The 20,343-nt window shown below is 43.2% G+C and overlaps 1 protein-coding gene and 1 long non-coding RNA gene across 2 annotated transcripts in view; one reads left to right on the top strand and one right to left on the bottom strand.

The window, feature by feature from the left end:
- Positions 1-336: 336 nt before the first annotated feature.
- Positions 337-20,343, bottom strand: part of Hspbap1 (HSPB1 associated protein 1) — a 54,594-nt gene continuing 34,587 nt past the window's right edge. Inside the window, exons 4-8 of the mRNA XM_021209624.1 lie at positions 11,148-11,284; positions 8,515-8,686; positions 7,064-7,147; positions 1,106-1,216; positions 337-1,009 (exon numbers count right to left, since the gene is read on the bottom strand). Coding sequence (XP_021065283.1) covers positions 506-1,009; positions 1,106-1,216; positions 7,064-7,147; positions 8,515-8,686; positions 11,148-11,284 — 1,008 coding nt within the window. The 3' untranslated portion in view covers positions 337-505. The remainder of the gene's footprint in view (positions 1,010-1,105; positions 1,217-7,063; positions 7,148-8,514; positions 8,687-11,147; positions 11,285-20,343) is intronic.
- On the top strand, positions 14,717-17,691 carry LOC110329763. Its single transcript, XR_002380928.1, has 3 exons — positions 14,717-15,005; positions 15,896-16,071; positions 17,275-17,691. It is a non-coding gene; the product is annotated as an uncharacterized LOC110329763 (long non-coding RNA).

Genomic DNA, 20,343 nt, shown 5'->3' with positions numbered 1-20,343 from the left:
GTGAGGCGAAGCAATGTCTTTTGGAGTGGACAGGACAGAAACATTTTGCCTGTGAACTTGGCAGCTATAGTGTGGTTGCCTGTGCAAAAGCAAGCCAGTCAATATTCTAATGTGGGCACACGAGCCCCCAGCACTAGCTAAGGAGCTATTGATGGCTGTGTCGGGAAGGAAAGTGAGTTTTCTTTAGGGGTACAGCCCTGGGAGGTTAACCAGGGCCAAGTGGATGGCCACACCACGTGCATCTGGGTAGCAGCAACTGGACTCAATAGGTTGTGAAAAAAAAAGTAAATAAATAAAAAGGACAGAAAATTTGGGTGGGGGACAAAGGGGATTCCAAAGAGGCTGGAGGTGGGCAGTACGGCATGAATGTAATCAAAATATAAAGTATACACATGACACATTCAAAGAGCAAGTAAAAAAAAATCATAAAAAGCAAACACACACGTATATCATATTATTTCTAAAAATATATTTTAAAAGTTATTAAAAAGTAATTAAAAAGTTCTTAGAAAGTATCACAGCTTTTTCCTTGTATCAAAAGCTGGGCCACCATCCTGGTTACTTGTGGATTGACTAGGCAGTCCAGCAAGTCATCTGTGGACACAAAGACTCGAGAAGGTGCCATGGAACCCCTCGGGGCCGAAGGCTCTGCCACTTTGCTGGTTTGCTGTCTCCTGGCACAGGGCAGTTCTGCAAAGTGTTCTCCGTTGCTGCCGATAGACTCTTTGCTGTCACCTTCCAGTGCGTCTCCTCTCTCTTCAGATGCTGGTGTCACAGGGACCAGATCTGGGCCAAACAGGTTTGCAGCCTCCTGATTCCCAGCCCCCGATGTGAGGCTCGCGCTGTGTGCCTGCTCCACTTCCATGTGCTCCTCCTGCACACTTGGCTTCTCCCCGCTTGCTCTCAGAGCTTGTATCTCTACTTCTTTAGCTTTTTCACAATGATCAAAAAAGGCACAAACAGCACTGTTCAGGTAGCAGCAGTTGACTTCGTGAGACGTCTCCTCAACCTAGGGAGAGGAGAACCCTTCAGCATTGCGCCGGAGACCAATTGGGCAGACTCGCCATCCACACCAGGAGCCGCCCTGGAAAGCAGACCGTCCTACCTCAGTGGGGTTCAGCCAGGTCCTGGGGTGGTGCGGGTCCTCTGCAGTCTTCAATGTACACACGAGCATGCGGGTGACGGCCTCCTCCACCCGTGCTAGGTGGTCCTCTTCCTGAGGAAAAAAATTTAAAAACCAAACCACTTTTTCTTCTGTCTCTGTACCTCATGATTTAAGAGCCTTTTAGCTGTATGCTCTGCCCCCCATAAATTCCAACCCTGTCACAGAAGGCAGCCCCATGCTGTTGGGAGCACCATAATTCACATGTGTTATTATCATATGAGTATAGATAACCAAAATTAAGAATAAAACTATTTTAGGAGACACAGGCCTTATGTACAAATGACCTTGGATAATTTTTTTTCTAATCTTTTCCACTCCTTGATGTGTCCAGATTTTTTTTTTTCAAGGAATTAATAAACACATGGAACAATGATCTTTAAGGAGTTTGAAAAACGAATCATGGACGAACAGGAGAATGAGCTGCTGGTTCTGTGGTGGCGGAGGGGTGGGGTGGGGAGAGGCTGGCTGTGATGACACATGCCTGTGGCTGAGATGGAGACCACTCAGAGTCTGACACCTCTAGGACAGACGGATGGGCTGGTGGCCCATCTGAGGCCAGGCTGGGTTACAGGGAGGTTGTGTTTCAGAAAAAAAAAAAGTAAACAAACAAAAAGTAGCTAAATATCTGAGCAGAGTGTCTTAAGATACAAGGTAGCATTACTCATAAAACAGAATTAAAACCAACTTCTAGTTATTAAACTACACAGCAAGAGAAAAAAGTCAAACTAGATGCCTATAATATACCTAAACTAAAAAGAGAACACTACAGAATATAGAAAGATTTTGCATACATTAATAAGATAATTTTTTAATGGGCAACAGACACAAAGATAAACATTTTTTTAAAAGAGCAATTATTTGACTAAAAAATGCCTCAAGTCCTCAGGGAGTAAACTCGTACTATTTGACAGTCTGTTCACACTCATATTAATTCTCAGGAAAATTCTAGAAGAGATAATTGGAACAACAGCACATTAACAAGCTTCTAGAAAAGACCATGGTGAAATCTACAAACTACTTAAGTCATGTGAACTCAAATCTAAAAAATATACGAATGAACAGTATCTTATAGTGCATTAAAAACAATGTATCACAATCAGGTTTGATCTACTTCAGAGAAAAAGGATGAATTAAGAAATCAGTTGGTGTAATTTATTACACTATCATGTATCATGGGGAATGGATAAGCCGGGAGTGAATGTGTGCCGTCCACAGGCACAGCTGAATCAAGTCCCAAGAGCCTTGGACCATGGAGGAAAGGCAAAGCCTTCCTGGGACTGTGAGGCTCAGAGGGAAATGGCAGAGCCTTTCTCTGGACCATGTGTGAATGTTGACAGTGTGTGCAGAAAATATCCACCATGGGTTTCTCTCCCGCCCCCCAAATTATACACTGAAGACTCTCCCATACAGAGATGGCTTCTACTGAGATTAGCTAAGTCTGTCTGCTCAATCCAGCTGTATACCACAAACCTTGCTTTCTGGTTTATCTGCATGTAATGAAGCCACCTCCTTGCCAGTCGTATGCAATAAATAACCTAGCCTCCCTGCACAACCCTATAGTTTTCAGTGTGCTATGGTTACTCCAGAGAGAGCTCAGAATACCTGTGGTGGTCTGAATGAAAATAGCCCCCAACGGCTCACAGGGAGTGACACTATTAGGAGGTGTGGCCCTGTTGGAGGCCAGGATGGGCTCGAGGTTTCAGTACTCAAACCAAGCCCACTGCCACTCTCTCTTCCCACTATCTTTGGGTCAGGATGTAGAGTTCTCTCAGCTATCTTGTCTGCCGGGATGCTGCCATGGTCCCTGCCATGATAATAATGGACTAAACCTCTGAAACTGTAAGCCAGCCCCAGTGAAATGTGTCCTTTATAAGAGTTGCCTTGGTCATGGCGCCTCTTCACAGCAACAGGACACCGAGTAAGACACCACCTGACCTCAGCTTTCTATGCATGTGTATGAGTGTTTGTGATTTCTTCTTCCCCTCCCTGGAAGCTAGGTATAAACATATAATGATATTATATGATCATTCCCCACTGATGCTAAACGGCACTCAGTAAAATTCTACATTCTTTCTAGATTTCAAAAAACAACAAAACCCCTGAAACAGGTAATGACATGCCATAGATAAAACATATAGACAATTCAGTCCCCACCTGCCATTTGTAATTAAAGAGAAACCGCTACACAGTTGCAAACCACTGTCCCAATCATCTCATCATTCAGGAGTAAAAGGAGGAGAATTACTTCAAGACCATGTCTGGGTCACTGCGACTTTGCAGCCAGACTGAGCTATATGAGACCACCTCACAACAAGCAAGGGAATAAGTCCTGCATTAGAAGTCCCTCTAAAGTCAGGGAGAAGACAAAGACGATCATCACCTCCACTGTTTATTACTGAATGTAGTAGCCAATGTGATTAAATAAAACAACTACAGGAAAACAAATTGAAAAGAAAGAGGTAAAATAATAATAACTTTTGGAGAATATGAGATATGCTTAAAAACCCAATAAAGTCAGAAAATATTAAAAATAATTCAATCAAAACCAATAGCCAGCATATATACCAACACTGCTCAGCCAAAAGACAGAATGGACATCAGGGGAACAAAGATCTTACTACGGCAGCCAGGAAAAATGAAAGACTCAGACACAAGCTTTAATGGGAAGAAACACAAAATCAGAGAGAGGAGACTTTACAATATGCTTATAAGAAAGAAAACTGAATTTGGACAAGGGAGAATAATAATTCAACATCTAAAGTTCATGTAAAATTTAATATGGATTGACTAAAAGTATTATAAGTTTTTCCTCTTCAAACTAGATAAACTGATTTACAAGATTATGTATGAAAAACAGACGCAAGAATAGCCAGGAAAACACTTTAATAAAAATGTGCAGAGAGAAGTCAGTCTGGTCAGCTGTGGCAACACGGCAGGCTTGGTAAATAAAGCAGGAGTGGGCAGTAGGACACAGACCCACATGTGACACAGTGGACACTGCAGCGGGCAGAGAAGAAGAGACGTTCACACAAACCAATTCTCTCACAGTCCTACTGGGATCGGAAAAACCCCCTTTGGGAAAAGACGACATCTGTTATACTTACACTACATACTTCCCAAAACTCCCCATGGATTTAAACATGAACTAATGTATAATAGCCTAATAATTCCTTTATGACCTGAGAAAGTGAAAAGTCTCTGTAAGTAGTCTTAAAAAGCCAATCCAATCCAATTCCACAGCACAGCCTGTGCACAATGGTGCCCACCTGCCACGGATGGAAATGTAAGACTGCATCACAGCAGTGTAGGACGGAGGACCTGGGGGGGTCAGGATTCTCCCCAATTCACACTTCAGTGAATACAGAACAGTACACACACAGGTCACCCCAACATCATTTATAATTATAAAATGCCAGAAGCAATCAAACATTTACCCACTGGGGGTCTACTGAATGACAGAGCACACCCACAGTGGGATATAGTTGCTAAGGGGAAAAAAGGGATATTTTTGGTTCTATTATGTAGGTGAATCAGGACACTATTGCTCAATAACAAAGAATCAGAAATCAATGAGATTTAAAACAGGAGACCTATAGTAAATTCTTTTTTTTTTCTTTTTTTAAAGATTTTTTAAATTTATTTTATGTATATGAGTACACTGCAGCTGTACAGATGGTTGAGCCTTCATATGGCTGTTGGAAATTGAATTTAGGACCTCGGCTCGCTCCGGTCAACCCCGCTTGCTCAGGCTCATATTTATTATTATAAATAAGTACACTGTTGCTGTCTTCAGACATCAGAAGAGGGTGTCAAATCTCATTATGGGTGGTTGTGAGCCACCATGTGGTTACTGGGATTTGAACTCAGGACTCGGAAGAGCAGTCAGTGCTATTACCTGAGCCATCTCGCCAGCCCCTATAGTAAGTTCTTAAAAGAGTCAAACAAATAATAAGCTGTGGCCAGTGTAGATTCTAAAAAGAGGCATAAACAATTAATACTAGAAGTAAAAGAAAGACTGTCAGGTGGACTCTGACATTAAAAGGACAACGAAGAAATCCTATGAAAAGGTTTATGCCTATAATTGTGCCTCCCCTCCCCCCACCATCCTAACACCCAGAGCAGTGTAAGGAACCAGATCTATTTATAAATGCCATTCTCTAGTAGAGGAACGGTGGCTGTCTGCAGACATGATTAGCTTGCAGGCCTGGAGCACAGAAAGCTCAGAGGGATCCTGGGATGGCTTCATGTGCCAGGAAGCAAGGAGAGGCTTGACGGCTCATCTGGGCAGCATGAAGGAGTTTCACCAAGTGTGCTGGCGAGGAGGAGATTCAAAAGTCTCTGGGTACACTGGAAGGTTCCGACACCAACACAATGAAAATGAAGCTGACAGGAAGCCAGGCAGCACAGGGTGGGGGCAACCCGGCATGACAAAGACCATGAAAAAGTCTCAAGTTAGACAAGGTTTCTAGAAAAGGGGATACAAGGGTGTTACAAGCATCACTGTGAGGAAGAAATCCCACCAGATACACCCAGGGGTCTTCAGTGTTATGTGGTTTGCCCCGAGGGGTCCCTGACATCATATGCTTTCTCTTACTCACAGTAATTTCTCCTGTGTGTGTGTGCATGCAAGGCAGACGACCACCTAAGGTGTCATCCTGAGGAATGCTGTCCTCCTTCTTGGAGACAAGGTGTTTCACTGGTCTACCTGGCCATCGGCAAGCCCCAGGAATCCCGTCTCTACCTCCCCAGCAATGGGATTACGAGCATTTGCTACAACTGACACTGGGTTCTGGATCCTCCTAAAAGCTTTCCTACCTGAACCTAGCAATTTCATTTGAAAACGTGTGTGTGTGTGTGTGTGTGTGTGTGTGTGTGTGTGTGTGTACGCGTGTGTGCGCACAGAGTATGTTGGATGCCTTTACATGTTGTCTAATTTAAGCTCCACAACCACGTTCCTGAGCTGGGTTCAGTTACAATCACTGTTTTACAAGTGAGCTTACAAACTGAGCTCTCCTGGAGTGAACCAGGAAGAAGGCTCTGCTAGAGAGGGTACGGCAGGTGTGAGTTTTGCAGGACTCCATTGCACGTTTGCTCCAGCTGCAGCTTCCCCACTGAGCCCCAAAGGCTTGGTATCCTCTAATTCTCAGGTCCCACTTATCCAAAGCCCTTTCCATGACCAAAGGAAACATCTCAACCAAGGAAAGGGTGCCGCTGTCAAGGAGAGCAGAGGCTTGTCAGGCTGTGGACTAAGAAGGGCAGAGATGCAAGCAGAGCCCTAAGGAGGAACAGGTTCAATCAGAAGCTCTGGTTAAAGACAGTGCACACAAAACTGAGGCTTTGGGTTAAAGAGACAGGTCGAGCCCAGATAGCTACTGTATTGCCAAATAGTTCAGGGAGCCAGGATGAAGGTGTTATTGGGAAAAAGGGTCTGGCAGATCCTGCTAGGCCTAACACAATGCTCCTGACACCACTCGAGGAAGTCATCAATGTCAGGGCCATTCTGTGTCCTTTCAAGGAGTGGCTGGGCACAGGAGTACAAATGCTATAGGAAGCCAAGGGAGGAGGACCAAGTGTTTTAGACCCTACGTAGAGATACTCCATCTCAAGCAAAACACAACCAAGTCAAGTAAAACAAGAGGATGACACATGTCTAACCTGAATATTTATCCAGAGAGGACAGACTCACAGAACATAGAAACAAACTCATTCTGTGCTGGGAACCAGTGTCAAAGAACTGGTGAGCCAATGGTCTAGACAGGCTTTGCTTATCTTAGGCATGTGTTCTTTAAAGGACGACAATGATGACGACAACGATGAAGAAGACTACTATGACAACGACAACGATGAAGAAGACTACTATGACAACGACAACAACAACAACAACAACAACAAAAGTACCAGCTCAATCCAGGAGTTTATACTGACGGTGACAGGATCAAGAGACTCCACATAATGCCACCAGTGTCTGGGAACAAACAGAACCTGCAAACCAAATAAAAGACAGTTACCACAAGAACTAGTCATTTCTCTCTCTAGCTGAGACTGCTAATGGGAAAGAGAGACAGGGATGAAGCCAAGGGAACAGAGTGAAGGAGGGGAGAAGAACCCCCTCCCGCCAGCTTCTCTCCTCCCTCAGCTGCCATGGTCACGAGCTTACAGCTTTCCACTCCTCTTAACCTGGTGACATCTGCTCATGTCTAAATTTTAGTAAAAGCCTTGAAATTCTTCTTTCCATTGAATAGTAGCTGTGAACGTTCTGATGGAAGAAAGCATGCAGCCACTTCCCCTTATTTACTGGAAAACCTCCCTGAGGTATAATAAAGGACAGGGTGCTGGGGAAAGACTGGAGCAGTCAGAGCCTCAGGCACTGTAGGTAGGAATGGAAAATGGCCGCTGTGGAGAACTCTACGGCAATCTCGCAGAAGACCAACCACACTCTCCGAACCACCCACCCTACTCCTAAACACACAAGGACCTTATAGCAAGTGCGCACAGCAGCAATGCACATCCTAACGGCTCACGCAATCAGCTCAGGAGTAGATCATTATGGTACACCTATGTAATCAAGAACTGTCCAGCCTGGACAACATGTTCTGCATCGCAAGTCAGACACAAAAGGCTCCCCATTGTTTGGCTGCAGCACGTGCAGTCCCAGAATAGGAAAATCTACAGTGATAGGAAGCAAGCTGGTAGCTGTTGGGGGCTGGAGGAAGAGGAGACATGAAGGGAAATGCCTGGTGGAAGACTGAAGCAATGTGGCCCGGTGGATCTGTGTATATGTGTGGAGAGAACAGGATGGGAGCCAGCAAGGAGGGGGCAATGAAGGGCAGCCAAGATAAAGCTGATGGAGGGAATACAACTTTTCAAATGCTAAGAAGCTGGTACAGCAAGCCCCAGTGTTGTAAAAGAAAATCTCCCCACGGGGTGGATATGTAGAATACAGTCTCTTTAGAAGGGATTCGGATGTCAGTCACTCTTGCTGAAAATCACCCTCAGTCCACCTGTTTCTGAGCACAGGATGCACTGCAGCCTGTGTCCATCCGTCTGGTGGAACAGGCATTAACTGTGAATATGTTCTAGTACCCACGCCCTGACATGTCTCTTAACCCGAGTAATAATAATGGCTCCACCTGCTTTGAATTTCCTCAGCACCCACTCCCTCCTGTGACCAGCAGGAGGAGCTGTGTTCCCTCTCTCTAGCTCTCAGGCCTGCAGATGGATGGAGAAGTCCTCCAGCAGCAGAGGGAGGTGGGGGGGGGGGAACTATTGCCATCTGTACCAGGGAAGTGCAGGCACCAACCCGGCTGTGGTGCCCACTGACAGCTTATCGATGTTTAAAGCCCCATTACCTGTCCTGGGCTCAGCGTGACCATATGTCTTCGAGCTTTCTGGAACTGGGGGAAATGCTTCAAATCAGGGTTGACAACATTGATTTTACTGAACACACTAGACTCTTCGTAAGGAATTCTGGTTGGATAAAGGAAAGGCGTATCTTCAGGAGGAAAGAGATGCCATCTTTTCCTAATGGGAAAGCAAATACACAAAACAAGATACAAGTCAGCTCTCAACTTGATTTAAATTCAGTTCATACAGGAGTGCAGCCTCACTCAAAATTGATGCCCTGCAGTTGTCTGATGGGAGGTAGGTCTCTATTGGTGGGTGCCTCACGCCCTCCTGAGGCAGGCCCACTCGTGGCTGGGATAGGATTTCATTAGTAAGGTGTTTGTTGAATTGATCTATTAAAGATGAGAAACATGGGGAGTATAGGGAACTTCCGGGATAGCATTTGAAATGTAAATAAAGAAAATAATAAAAAAATAAATAAAGGACAGAATATTTGGGATTTAAAAAAAAGATGAGAAACAAATAACTAATGCTACATAACTTAAGGGTAATATAACTGAGGATCTTTGAAAAGGAGAAAATTGTTTTATAAACTGGATTCTTTCCCTTTTTTAGGAATGGGGGTAATAAATCTTACTTCACAAGGCTGTAAAGTTCTAGATTCTACAGTACTGAAAGGAAGAGTGCTGAGGCAAAGAGGGAGGAGAGCTGATGGGACCAGAGGAAAAGAACCAAGCCCCAGATTTGAGGACAAGCCATACATAATAAGGCTCTCCTGAGTGTGAGTCCTGGCAGTCATGGGCACCTCCAGTCCTTTCTGCACAGGGAGGCAGCTCTCAAACTGTCAAGTGTGTACTAAAGTCTTATTTCACTTTGGAACTGTAGGCTTCACAGAAACAGTGAAGTGCTTGACTTTTCTGAAATCCTAGGCAGCCTACGAATCTCACAGCCACTGGGTCAGAACTGCTGGAGTTAGGTGCTTGAAGGCGGCCTCTCCAGGAATGGCTGTTCTACTCCACCAAACCCACTATTAGTGTGGGAGCCACTCTCGGTTACTCGGTTTAATTCTGGAAGGGCTCTGAAGAGGTCATCAGTTTAATTTCATTTCTAAAATAGCAGGAGAAAGAGAAAGACAGACAGACAGACAGATTGGGCTCATGGAGACCCAGAACATGCATCTCTTGGCTTTTCCAAGGCAGCACTTCCCAGAGGAACGGCCATCACAGCTAGACTATGCAACCTGCTTTGCTCGGCTTCACAGGTTGAAATGTGCAAGCCCTCCCAGCAGAGGACCATCAATCACCATGCCATCCCTTGCTCCGAAACCTCACATGGTTCTGTACATGCAAGGGACGGAGAGCTGTGTCTGGCTGGGAGCCAAGACCTTTATGCCCCACCCTGCCTTCTCTGCCCAGTCCTACTGTTCCCAGGGCACCATTTACACAGGCCCCTCTGCACACTCCATGACTTCTGGGGACCCTGTGTCCCTTCCATCTGGGTGACAGAGACACTTACTCTGCTTCAAAGCCCCTTGCACCAAACTGCTCTTCCACGGAACCAGTGAGGCACCATCTCCTCCACCTTTCAGTTCCAGTGCCCCGAAGCCTCCTCCATGAGCATACAATCTCCCCTCACTGCTGAAGGACTATAGGTACCCAGGTGGATCTGTTCTCAGTGCAGTCCTGGCCACCTCTAGCTATTCTAACACATGGAACTTGATGAACACTCAACAGATATTTACTAAAGCATTTTATCACATCAGAATGCCATGAAAATAGAAAATATGCTGTTATAGTAATACTATATATTTTTTTAATCAAAGGAAAAAAAAAAAAACCTCTGGAATTTCTCTGGCTTGCTTCCTAATTCAGAGCACATGGAAGAGGCGACGTTAAAGCATGCTCGTCACATTTCAGTTTCCAAACTCTTAACTCCAAATTGGCCGAGAAGGTTCACACCCGACTCACTGCTGACTCCCTGCATGCAAGGACTTGTTGAACCAACATGGAGCTGGTATGGCCTCACAGCTTCCCAGTGACATGTGTCCATCCCTGATCATTTTGTGTCTAGAGATGCTGAGGATCTGCATGTGGCTATTTCTGGTTTTGTTTTTTTTTTCTTTCTATGAGTTGCCCTGCAAATGTCTCAAAGGGCCGGAAGGCCATCTGGAGCACAGGTCATTAGGTGGACTAAGGCTGCACACATGACACCTGAGTACCCCAAACTCCAGGTCATCAGGTGCTGACCATTCAATCTGCACTAAAGCAGAGATAAAAGCTCACTACTACAGGATCCAGGCTTCCTGGCACCTGTCAACATCCAAAGGGCCGCAGTGAAGCCTCTATGTTTCAACAAACTTTATTCTCTGAGAGGTGGAGGGGGGAAATGTGAATGAACACTCCCAAGCGGAGAGATGCCTAGTAGGACGGGGGCCTCTGGGAAAACCCTGATGGTGGCCGAGACACACAGAAGGAAGCAGAACACGGTGCAGAGAGGAGCCTTGGTCATGGGGCTGGTGGACAGATGGGGGTGGGGCTCCTCTCCGACCCCATCTTTTCCCTTTTCCTGTTTGTTCTTGTGTACTCAAATGCAGACAACTGGATAGAGACGTACGCATGCACGCACGCACGCACATTACCTTCCTTGTACCTGGAACACTAAGTTGCAACCATAGGAGTCCAGATGGCAGGGTGTGTGGGCTCCGAGGGACCCGATCCACAGTGTACTTTCTTGTCCATTTCTTCCAGGGAACCCAAAGTCAGACCACACCACCTCCTGTTTGGAAACAAGTATAGTTCTTCAGGAAATGACCGCCCGCCCTCTGTCGTGGTGCACATGTTCACTGGACAACTGCTTTTATCACTTATACTTTCTTACAGAAAATGCTGGAGATGGGAAGGGTTAGGCTTTCAGGCAGTAGTCGCAGCAGTCACTCAACAAGTGTTTACTGTTTATAAATAGCCCAGGAACTGAGCTTGCGACAAATCGATGAATCAATTAGGCCCACCAGGTGTGACTTACAGCTGTTACAGACAGACAATAAGCAACAGACAGAAATCTGCAGCTACCTGGGGTAAAAGAACTTACTTACTGCAGGCAGTGGGAGTGTCACGGGAGCTCACTCAGAAGGCTGCAGGCCTTTACTGAGAGACAGTATTTGCAGGCACGAGCACTTTATTAGCCTTTTGCACTTCTATGACCACATAAAAGATGCCTTCTGGAGGAGCCCAGTCATTGGAAGGCATCGATACCAGAGCCTCAGCTCATACCTATAAACCAGTCTCAAGCAGAGGAGTCACAGAATGGCTTTTGAAACAGTGATTCATAGGTGACTGACTGACTCTGCTCTCCACCCCAAGCCACGAATCCGTAAGTGTAATAAGGAAAGCAGACTGCTCCAGCCCAGTGCTCTCAGAAGCAAGGGTCTGAGGCGGGCCCTGCCAATTCTCTTGAGCTAGAAAAGAAACCCAACTAGCGGCTCAAGCATGCCAATATTGCTGAGTGTTTAAATCATTAACTTTTTTCTTTAATTTTTTAAAGAATGAAACAAAAATATTTTTACGTGCAGATTATTAACATAAATACCAATCCCCCCCAAACCTCTCACTATCTGCAATCTAAATTCTCCTACTCTTGAGGGGAACATTAACGCTCTGTTAAAAAAGAAATGATTCTAAAAAGACGTTCAGTGGATGGTTTTGAGGAAGACTAGAAAAACAAACATTTTAACTAATGAAACGGTAGGTTAGTCAGGGATGTCCAAGAAACATTATAAGCGACTGCTAACTGTCCTTGGTTGCCCGCTCCTCCCCAGAAGCAGAAGGTAAATCCTTATTGCTGAAGACACCAAATACTTGGAATCCAGGACCCGAGGATCAGAGCTGGCTATGACCTGGAAACCTTTTCCCCATGGACAGGCTGTCATGGTACCAGCTGGTGCCATACAAACTTCCAAACAGCCAATAGTGTCACCCGGCCACGACATGACCCCCAGGGTGCAGTAGTGGCGCGCATACCTCAGCAGTAACTGACAACAGGATCTAACCAGACTGAAGTCCTGCTCAAGAGGAGGGGTATCACGCTTGGTACCAGAAACTAGTCAACCTGCCCTGAGCTAGAAAGTCACACATCTTGTAGGGCAACTACACTTTACTAAATTGGGAGAATCCCTAACTAAACTCTAAAGTTTTGTCCATACAGCCACAGATGAGTGAGTTCTTATCCTCATCTAGGAAACACATTTCTCTTGAAACAGAGACTGTTATAGAAAACCACACTGATCAAAACGAAGAGTTAGGGACCCAGGCCCAGCAGATACATCCATCACACAACTTATACACCAAAGGCTCAGGGATCACTGCAGAAGAGAAAGGGACAAAGCTGTTAGTGCCAGAGGAACAAGGAGCTTGCGTCCCCTAAAGATGCCAGTGAAGCCACCTCCATCAAGTCTCACTAACACGACTGCCTAAAGCTAAGCTGAACAAGGTCGGCACCAAAGGACACGCTAATATGGAAGGTGGGAAGCTAAGGGGACCTCAACTCTGAAATTTTAATATGATTTAATGTACCATTCTGGAGCACAGAGCTACATATCTGACAAATGGAGACACCAATTACTGATAACAAGGATCAATCAGACCTCCATTATTCCCCAGGTTGCCTCTTCCTCCTGGACAGGCAATTTTCCTGCCTCTATCTTCATGCCAAACTGACCATATTTGGCAACTGGGCTCTTCTAGATAAAAATTCTGACAATGAGGACCGACACTGAAACTTTCTTCTTTTTTTTATGGTGTGTGTGTCATGGCACATGAGCGAAGAACAGAGAACAATTTGTGGGAGTTGGTTCTCTCCCTCTCCCATTTTGGTTCTAGGGATCAAACCCAGGCATCGGGTACCTTTCCTCATTGTGATCTCTGGGTCCCCACCTCACAATGACTCCTGCATCTTAGGGGTGGTGGTATTAACATCCTACTTAGGGCTATCATCAGTCCTCACTTAGTCTCAGAACTGTGAGGACTCTAGGGAGAGGCATCCTCGAAATGTTTCTGCTAAGGAGCCCGCCAGACTCCAATGGATAATTCCAAACCCACAGATGATCCAGGTTAAACCTCATAGGCCTCAGAAAACAAAACTCCTCCCCAAACCAAAACCAAGAACGTGGGAAGGAACTTAAGGGGACTTAATAGGGGCTGGAGGGTAGATGACTCCAGTGTGTGTGTGTGTATGAAATTGTAACACTTAAAAAAAAAAAGATTCTGCCCCAGGGAGGTGAAGGCAGGCAGGTCTCTGTAAAACGTAAGAGAGCGCTTTTCTCATATAGCAAAAGCAAGCAAGCAAGCAAGCAAAAAGGTCCTTAACACAATAAACAATTGACTTTAAACTCTACAGTAAAAAATAAAAATACAAAAGTATGTCTGGGGCTTAGCCATTCAAGAGCACAGGCTACTCTTACAGAGGTCCTAAGTTCAATTCTCAGCAACCACATGGTGGCTCACAGCCATCTGTAAAGGGATCTGGCACACAGGTGTACGTACATATTTAATAAATCTTTTAAAAACTATGTCTCACCATTCTTGCTTGTGCACTGCACTCCTAACCCATTCCCAATGTTTAATGACAACATAATACATTAGAGTGTACTGCATTCTGATAGAAAGCATCATACTAGCCGGGGGTATTGGTGCACGCCTTTAATCCCAGCACTTGGGAGGCAGAGGCAGGCGGATTTCTGAGGCCAGCCTGGTCTACAAAGTGAGTTCCAGGACAGCCAGGGCTATACAGAGAAACCTGTCTCGAAAAAAAAAAGAAAGAAAGAAAGAAAGCATTATACTTCTTGATCCTTAGTATTGGTTTCTGAATAGGCCTCAAAGTACTTTCTTTTTATGGTCTCTACTGCTATGGCAAAGTAAAATACCATGACCAAAGAAAGCAACTTTGGGAGGAAAGGATTTCTTTCACCTTACCCTTCCAGGAAACAGTTCAGCACCAAGGAAGTCAGGGCAGGAACTGGAGCAGAGGCCATGGAAGAGTGCTGTTTACTGGCTTGCTCCTCATAGCTTGCTTGTACACCATCTATGATCACTAGCCTAGGGATGACACCACCCACAATGGGCTTGGCCCTTCCTCATCAAACATTAATCAAAAATGCCTCCTAGGCTTGCCTTTAGCCCAATCTTATAGAGACATTTTCTCAGTTGAGGCTCTCTCCTCTCAGATGACTCCAGCTTGTGTCAAGTTGACTTAAAAACTAGCCAGCACAAGTGCCACAGCTCATGACAGTTCAGTTTTTCATTCAGGCCATTTTCCCAATACCCATGGTGGTGAATACAGCACTTTAAAAAAAAAAAAAAAAAAACCACTGGCTTAAGTCATAGGAGTTCCTGGATCTATTTTTATTCAAGACCTAAAGAGTTCTTTGTTTGTTTGTTTGCTTACTTATTTTTGAGACAGGGTTTCCCTGTGTAGTCCTGGCTCAGATTTGCTGGGATTAAAGGTATGTGCCACCATGCCAGGATCCTGTCCCTATGAATAAGTTCAATAGCCATTACAGAAACGAACTCTGTTTTAAAATGGCTGTACACATAATGGGCTCATCCATTTTTTACAGTTACAACAAACAAACAAACAAACAATAACAACAAACAAAACACTAAAGAAAAAACCAGTAGGAAGCTTAAGACAGGATAACAGTTTCTGTTAGACTATCACAAAAAACAACCAAACAACAACAACAACAAATCATTTAGAAATCCACAATTAAGTTGCTTAGTTTTATACAATATTGTATGAGAGAAGAACATTTAAACATGTTCCCTGTTACCCCTGTGTCTACTCTGCAGGTATTACAACCAGAGGTTTAAATGGCTGATATTGACAGCTCCTACACTGGACTCTGAATGCCTCAGCTCCGCAATGTTCCTCTGTCAATCTTAGACCCACTGTCTCACACTGGTTATCGTCTATTCACAGGCCAGACTACAGAAAAAACAAGTATTCATAATTTCACAACAAACGTACATCTGAATAAAAAAAAATAATGTTGGTCAGAGCAATAAAATCAGAACTCTTAAAAATACCAAGATTGTTAACTACAATTAATTATAGAATTTAAATTTTTTTCGTTTTTCCTCAGGAAAATGACCTTCGGGTACAGAAAGAGAAGAGATCATTAAGTCTCTACTTACTGAATAGATGCTTAAATCCTATTTTTCTATTTTTTTAAGCACGTGAATTCTTAGGTGCTGATCTGTCTCATAGAGCGCATCCCCATCTGAGAGTCCTTTAATCATTTCCAAAACAGTTGCCTCTATTTCAACACATCCACACAGTCATGTCACAAAGTCCAACAGGGCTGAACTAATCTTCCATTTATTGCTTTTGCAGATTTGAAATCCTGGTGACTTAATAAGATTCCTGACTCTCCACAGCCAACCTCGATCATAACATGAAATAGAATCTACCTGGAAAACATTCTTGCAGCACAAAACTCCTTTTATTATATGTTGATTCTTTACAACCTCAATTTTAAGAATGCTTATCAATAACTACAAGAGATAAAGGTAATGTTTCTCACAAATTCCCTATCTTCCTAGGGCAGTAAAGCAAAGGGCACAGGCATGCGTCACTTAGTCACTGGCATGAATAGGGAAGCAGAAAACCAAGGAGACGAATTTTGTCACATGCAAGTCTGGAGTCAAGAAGTTCAGGCCATCTGCAAGACTACCAGATATTTTCCAATTATATTAGTACCAGTTTATTTGCCAATATGTAAACATCGCATATTTAACAGAGAATTAGTCTCCTTTATGGAAGAAAAGATTAAGTAGATAGATGGAGACCTCCAACAGGGTCTGTAAATTAAAACTTATAAACTTGGTAGAAGGCTGAAGAAATTCCTTATCAAAACTGACAGATGTTACACTTGGTTACCTAGAAGACACAGAACATGTGACAAGGGTAAAGCCAGGAGTTTAATCAAAATGTACTTTAAAAAATGCCAAAGACTAAAGAATGTAATCAAATACCTATTCCATATTCAGTCCTATGTCAGCAGCTCTGAGGGAAAAAGGAAAGCAGATAGCCAACACGTTACAGGACCAAGATGCAATTCTATGAGATAGGAGTCCAAACAGGACACAAAGGAATGCCAGCAAGGGACGCATGTGCTTAAGTGCCTGAGGTTTCACAGCCAGGGCTGAATCCCAGCCAGCCCTAAGAAGTAGAACTTACTATGCAAAACTCAAGAGGGTCTGAGCAAAGGCCAGAAGGTGGGGGAGAACATGGTCTGTCCAGGAGCCAACAGGAGATGGGATGGCAGCTCATGTAGACAAAACCATTGGGCTGGGGTGGGGGGGGCCTTAAATGCTATCCTTATATATTTTATGAACATGAGTAACATGTGTTAGTAGTTAGCATTAACCATGACTTGAAGAGAATTATTTTTCCTAAGAGATTGTTTTAGATTTTGAGGAGACAGTGCCAGAACAGAGTAAGTAAAGAAGCCATGCTAAACTCAAGAAGATTCTTCTTGGTCCCTTTCGATCTTGAGGTCAAAACTGTCTTTACAACACTACTACACTGTTATTTGTCTATTACACTGTGTTGACACTTGTGTTGATTGTGTACAGGCAATAGAAGTTAGTGTCAAGATAGTGCGGTTAAAATGTACTAATAGTATCATAATTTTTAAGATTTATTTTTATTCTATGTGTATGTGTGTTTTACCTGTCTATGTACTAAATGCATGCCTGATTCCCATAGAGGCCAGAAGAGGACCTCAGATTCCTGGAACTGGAGCTACAGATGGTTGTTATGGGTGGTGTGTGCTGTACCAGTGGGTGCTGGGAATCAAACCTGGGTCCTCTGGATAAGCAGTCAGTGCTTTCAACTGCTGAGCCTTCTCCCCAGCCCCAAGTATTCTATTATCTTTAAAGGTATTGTTGAGATATAATTAATTTACAGCAAACAGCATATACTTAAAGCATTTGATCGATGAATCTGGTTTACCCGCATCCTGAGAGTCCATCAAGATAATCAAGATGACACATTCTGACCATGTCCAAAACCTCCCCGTGTCCCTTCATGATTTATGTCTCCCTATAAACCTCATGCTCTGACAACCAACAGCTTACTATAAATTAGTTTGTAAGTTTTAGGATTTTAAGGAAATTAAATTCTGCCTGAAACATTCCTTTTTTGTACTAATATTAATCAAAGGCAAACAAAACACGGTAAATTAGATCAGAACAAGGAATATAATAAAGTAAATTCATTTAATTATAATAAAAGGTCAATAAAGTCAAGTGTATGAAGCAAAATCTGACCTATCTATAAAAGAGGAAAATGCTAACAGTGTCCCTCTCTATACCACAGATAAGACAAATGTACAGAAGTCAGTAAGGTAGGGATGTAGGTCACTTGATCCCCAGCCTGACTTCAAGGAGACTTATGAGGTATTCCACCTGACAAGAGAATGTGTAATTTCCAAGTTGACATGGGACATTTATCAATATTCACCATACTTGGGGCTATGAAATAAACTTACATACATTTAAAAGGACTGAAGACAAAAAGATGGTTAGAAAAAAACACCAAATATAACCAAATTTTATACTTTATAAAATAATCAACAAGTGAAAGAGTGAACCACAAAATAATTCAGCAAATATTTGAACTGAATGAAAGTGACACTGGGAACGCACCCTGAGACGTACAACTTGGAGAGCTCCTAAGTTCTAATACCTTTCTTTTTTTTTTTTTTTTTTTTTTTTTTTTTTTTTTTTTTTATTATATATAATTACACACATAGCTGTCTTCAGACACTCCAGAAGAGGGAGTCAGGTCTTGTTACAGATGGTTATGAGCCACCATGTGGTTGCTGGGATTTGAACTCAGGACCTCTGGAAGAGCAGTCGGCACTCTTAACCTCTGAGCCATCTCACCAGCCCCTCTAATACCTTTCTTGAAAGAACAGTGTGGTACTGACAGGATTGACTTTAAAAAAAAAAAAAATTTATTATATATAAGTACACTGTAGCTGTTTTAAGACACACCAGAAGAGGGCATCAGATCTCATTACGGATGGTTGTGAGTCACCATGTGGTTGCTGGGATTTGAACTCAGGACCTCTGGAAGAGCAGTCAGTATTCTTAACTGTTGAGCCATCTCTCCAGCCCCAGAAGTGATTTCCTAGATGATGATGATGTGCATCAAGCCCACTGTAGCATGACACCATTTGGAAGTGCTCTTCAATTCAGTAGCCCAACTTTTCCAAACGGTTAATGAACAGCATTAGGTAAGACCCATTCTGAGTAAGCTGGGCTGGAGGAGTTTATTGTAGGAATACAAAGAGTTCTTTCACTGTGGACTCAGAGTCTATACTGCAACTAATGAACTTCTAAGAAAATAACCCCTACCTAGTTTGGTGTGGTATTTTTAAAAATTTCACAATAATCTAAAGATTGTCAAATCCTTCTTTTCTCAGCTGAATATGTGTGAGTCAAGATTTTCTTCATCTCTTAACAGACCAACAAATTGCAACCACTATGCTGGAGTAGCAGATAGGAGAATCCAAGTATCTTATAGCCAGGCAGTAAGTATGTAAACCAGCCCACTCTTGATTTCAAGGTATATTCTCTTAAAATACCATTTGTTATTAACATACAGCAGGCTTATTATGAAATTTTTTTGTTTTAATTTTTGGTTTCTTGATGGTATCATATGTAGTCCAGAGACTGGATGTAGCTGAAGCTACACTTGATCTCCTGATTGGTACTTACCAATTATCTCAAGCCAATATAAACAAGCTTGAAACAACAAAAGCATGATTTAGTAACTAAGATTTCTAAAAGTAAGACAAGAATTTAGGTAACTCTGATGAACAAAGAGTTGGTACCCAGAAAACTGACAGATGAGCTATAATACTTTAACATTAACAGTCTAACAGCTTGACTGTTCAACAATAGAACTTCTACAATGTGAACTGACACAAACTAATTTGACTTAAAAAAAAAAAAAAAAAAAAGACAGATTTTATAAAGGGCTTACACAGAACTCCAGCTTTTTACCATATCCAATGGCCTGGTTGTATGTGTGCCAGTGGTAGCTATGCCTGGGATGAAACAACCACTTTGACCACGTCTGCTGGGAGCATCCAAGAATATTATATATGGTGTACTTACTCACATGAGCTTGCCTCAGAATGGCCAGGAGAACTTCATCTAACTTGAACAGATACCTTCTGAGAAAAGGTTTATTACATAACCTCTTGTGTCTTTTTTTAAAAACAGAAATAACTATTAACTCATAGTGTTATCGGGAGGATTTTAAATGTAAGGCACTTAACAGGAACCAGGGACCTGTGACCGCTTGGTAAATGCTATTACTGCAGAAGATATTACTGAAATATGGTGGGAGAAGGTGAAAGTTCAATCTAGCGAGTGATGAGGGGATGGGGAAGACCAGAGTACCTAAAAGCTTATTTCATATCTATATGTTCCAGGGTTAAAGATCCATAACGTGCCCTAAAATTATAAGATCAAGAAAACCACTTAAAGATGGTTATGTATGGTGCACTTAGAGAATATTTTCAAAATCGACATGTTTATTTCAAGGACGTAAGGATAAAGAGGCTCTGCGTACGATGGTGCAGTCAGAATCCCACAATCAGGAGATGGAGATGAGGACGGTGAGTTAATATATTTGTGGTCAGCCCGGCATGGTGGCGCATGCCTTTCGTCCCAGCACTCGGGAGGCAGAGGCAGGCGGATTTCTGAGTTCGAGGCCAGCCTGGTCTACAGAGTGAGTTCCAGGACAGCCAGGACTATACAGAG

This window comes from Mus pahari, chromosome 12 (genome assembly GCF_900095145.1).
Source record: "Mus pahari chromosome 12, PAHARI_EIJ_v1.1, whole genome shotgun sequence".
In the NCBI taxonomy this organism is placed as follows: Eukaryota; Metazoa; Chordata; class Mammalia; order Rodentia; family Muridae; genus Mus; species Mus pahari.
The sequence above is the reverse complement of the archived record's forward strand: the minus strand, read 5'-3'. Positions and strand labels throughout refer to the sequence as shown.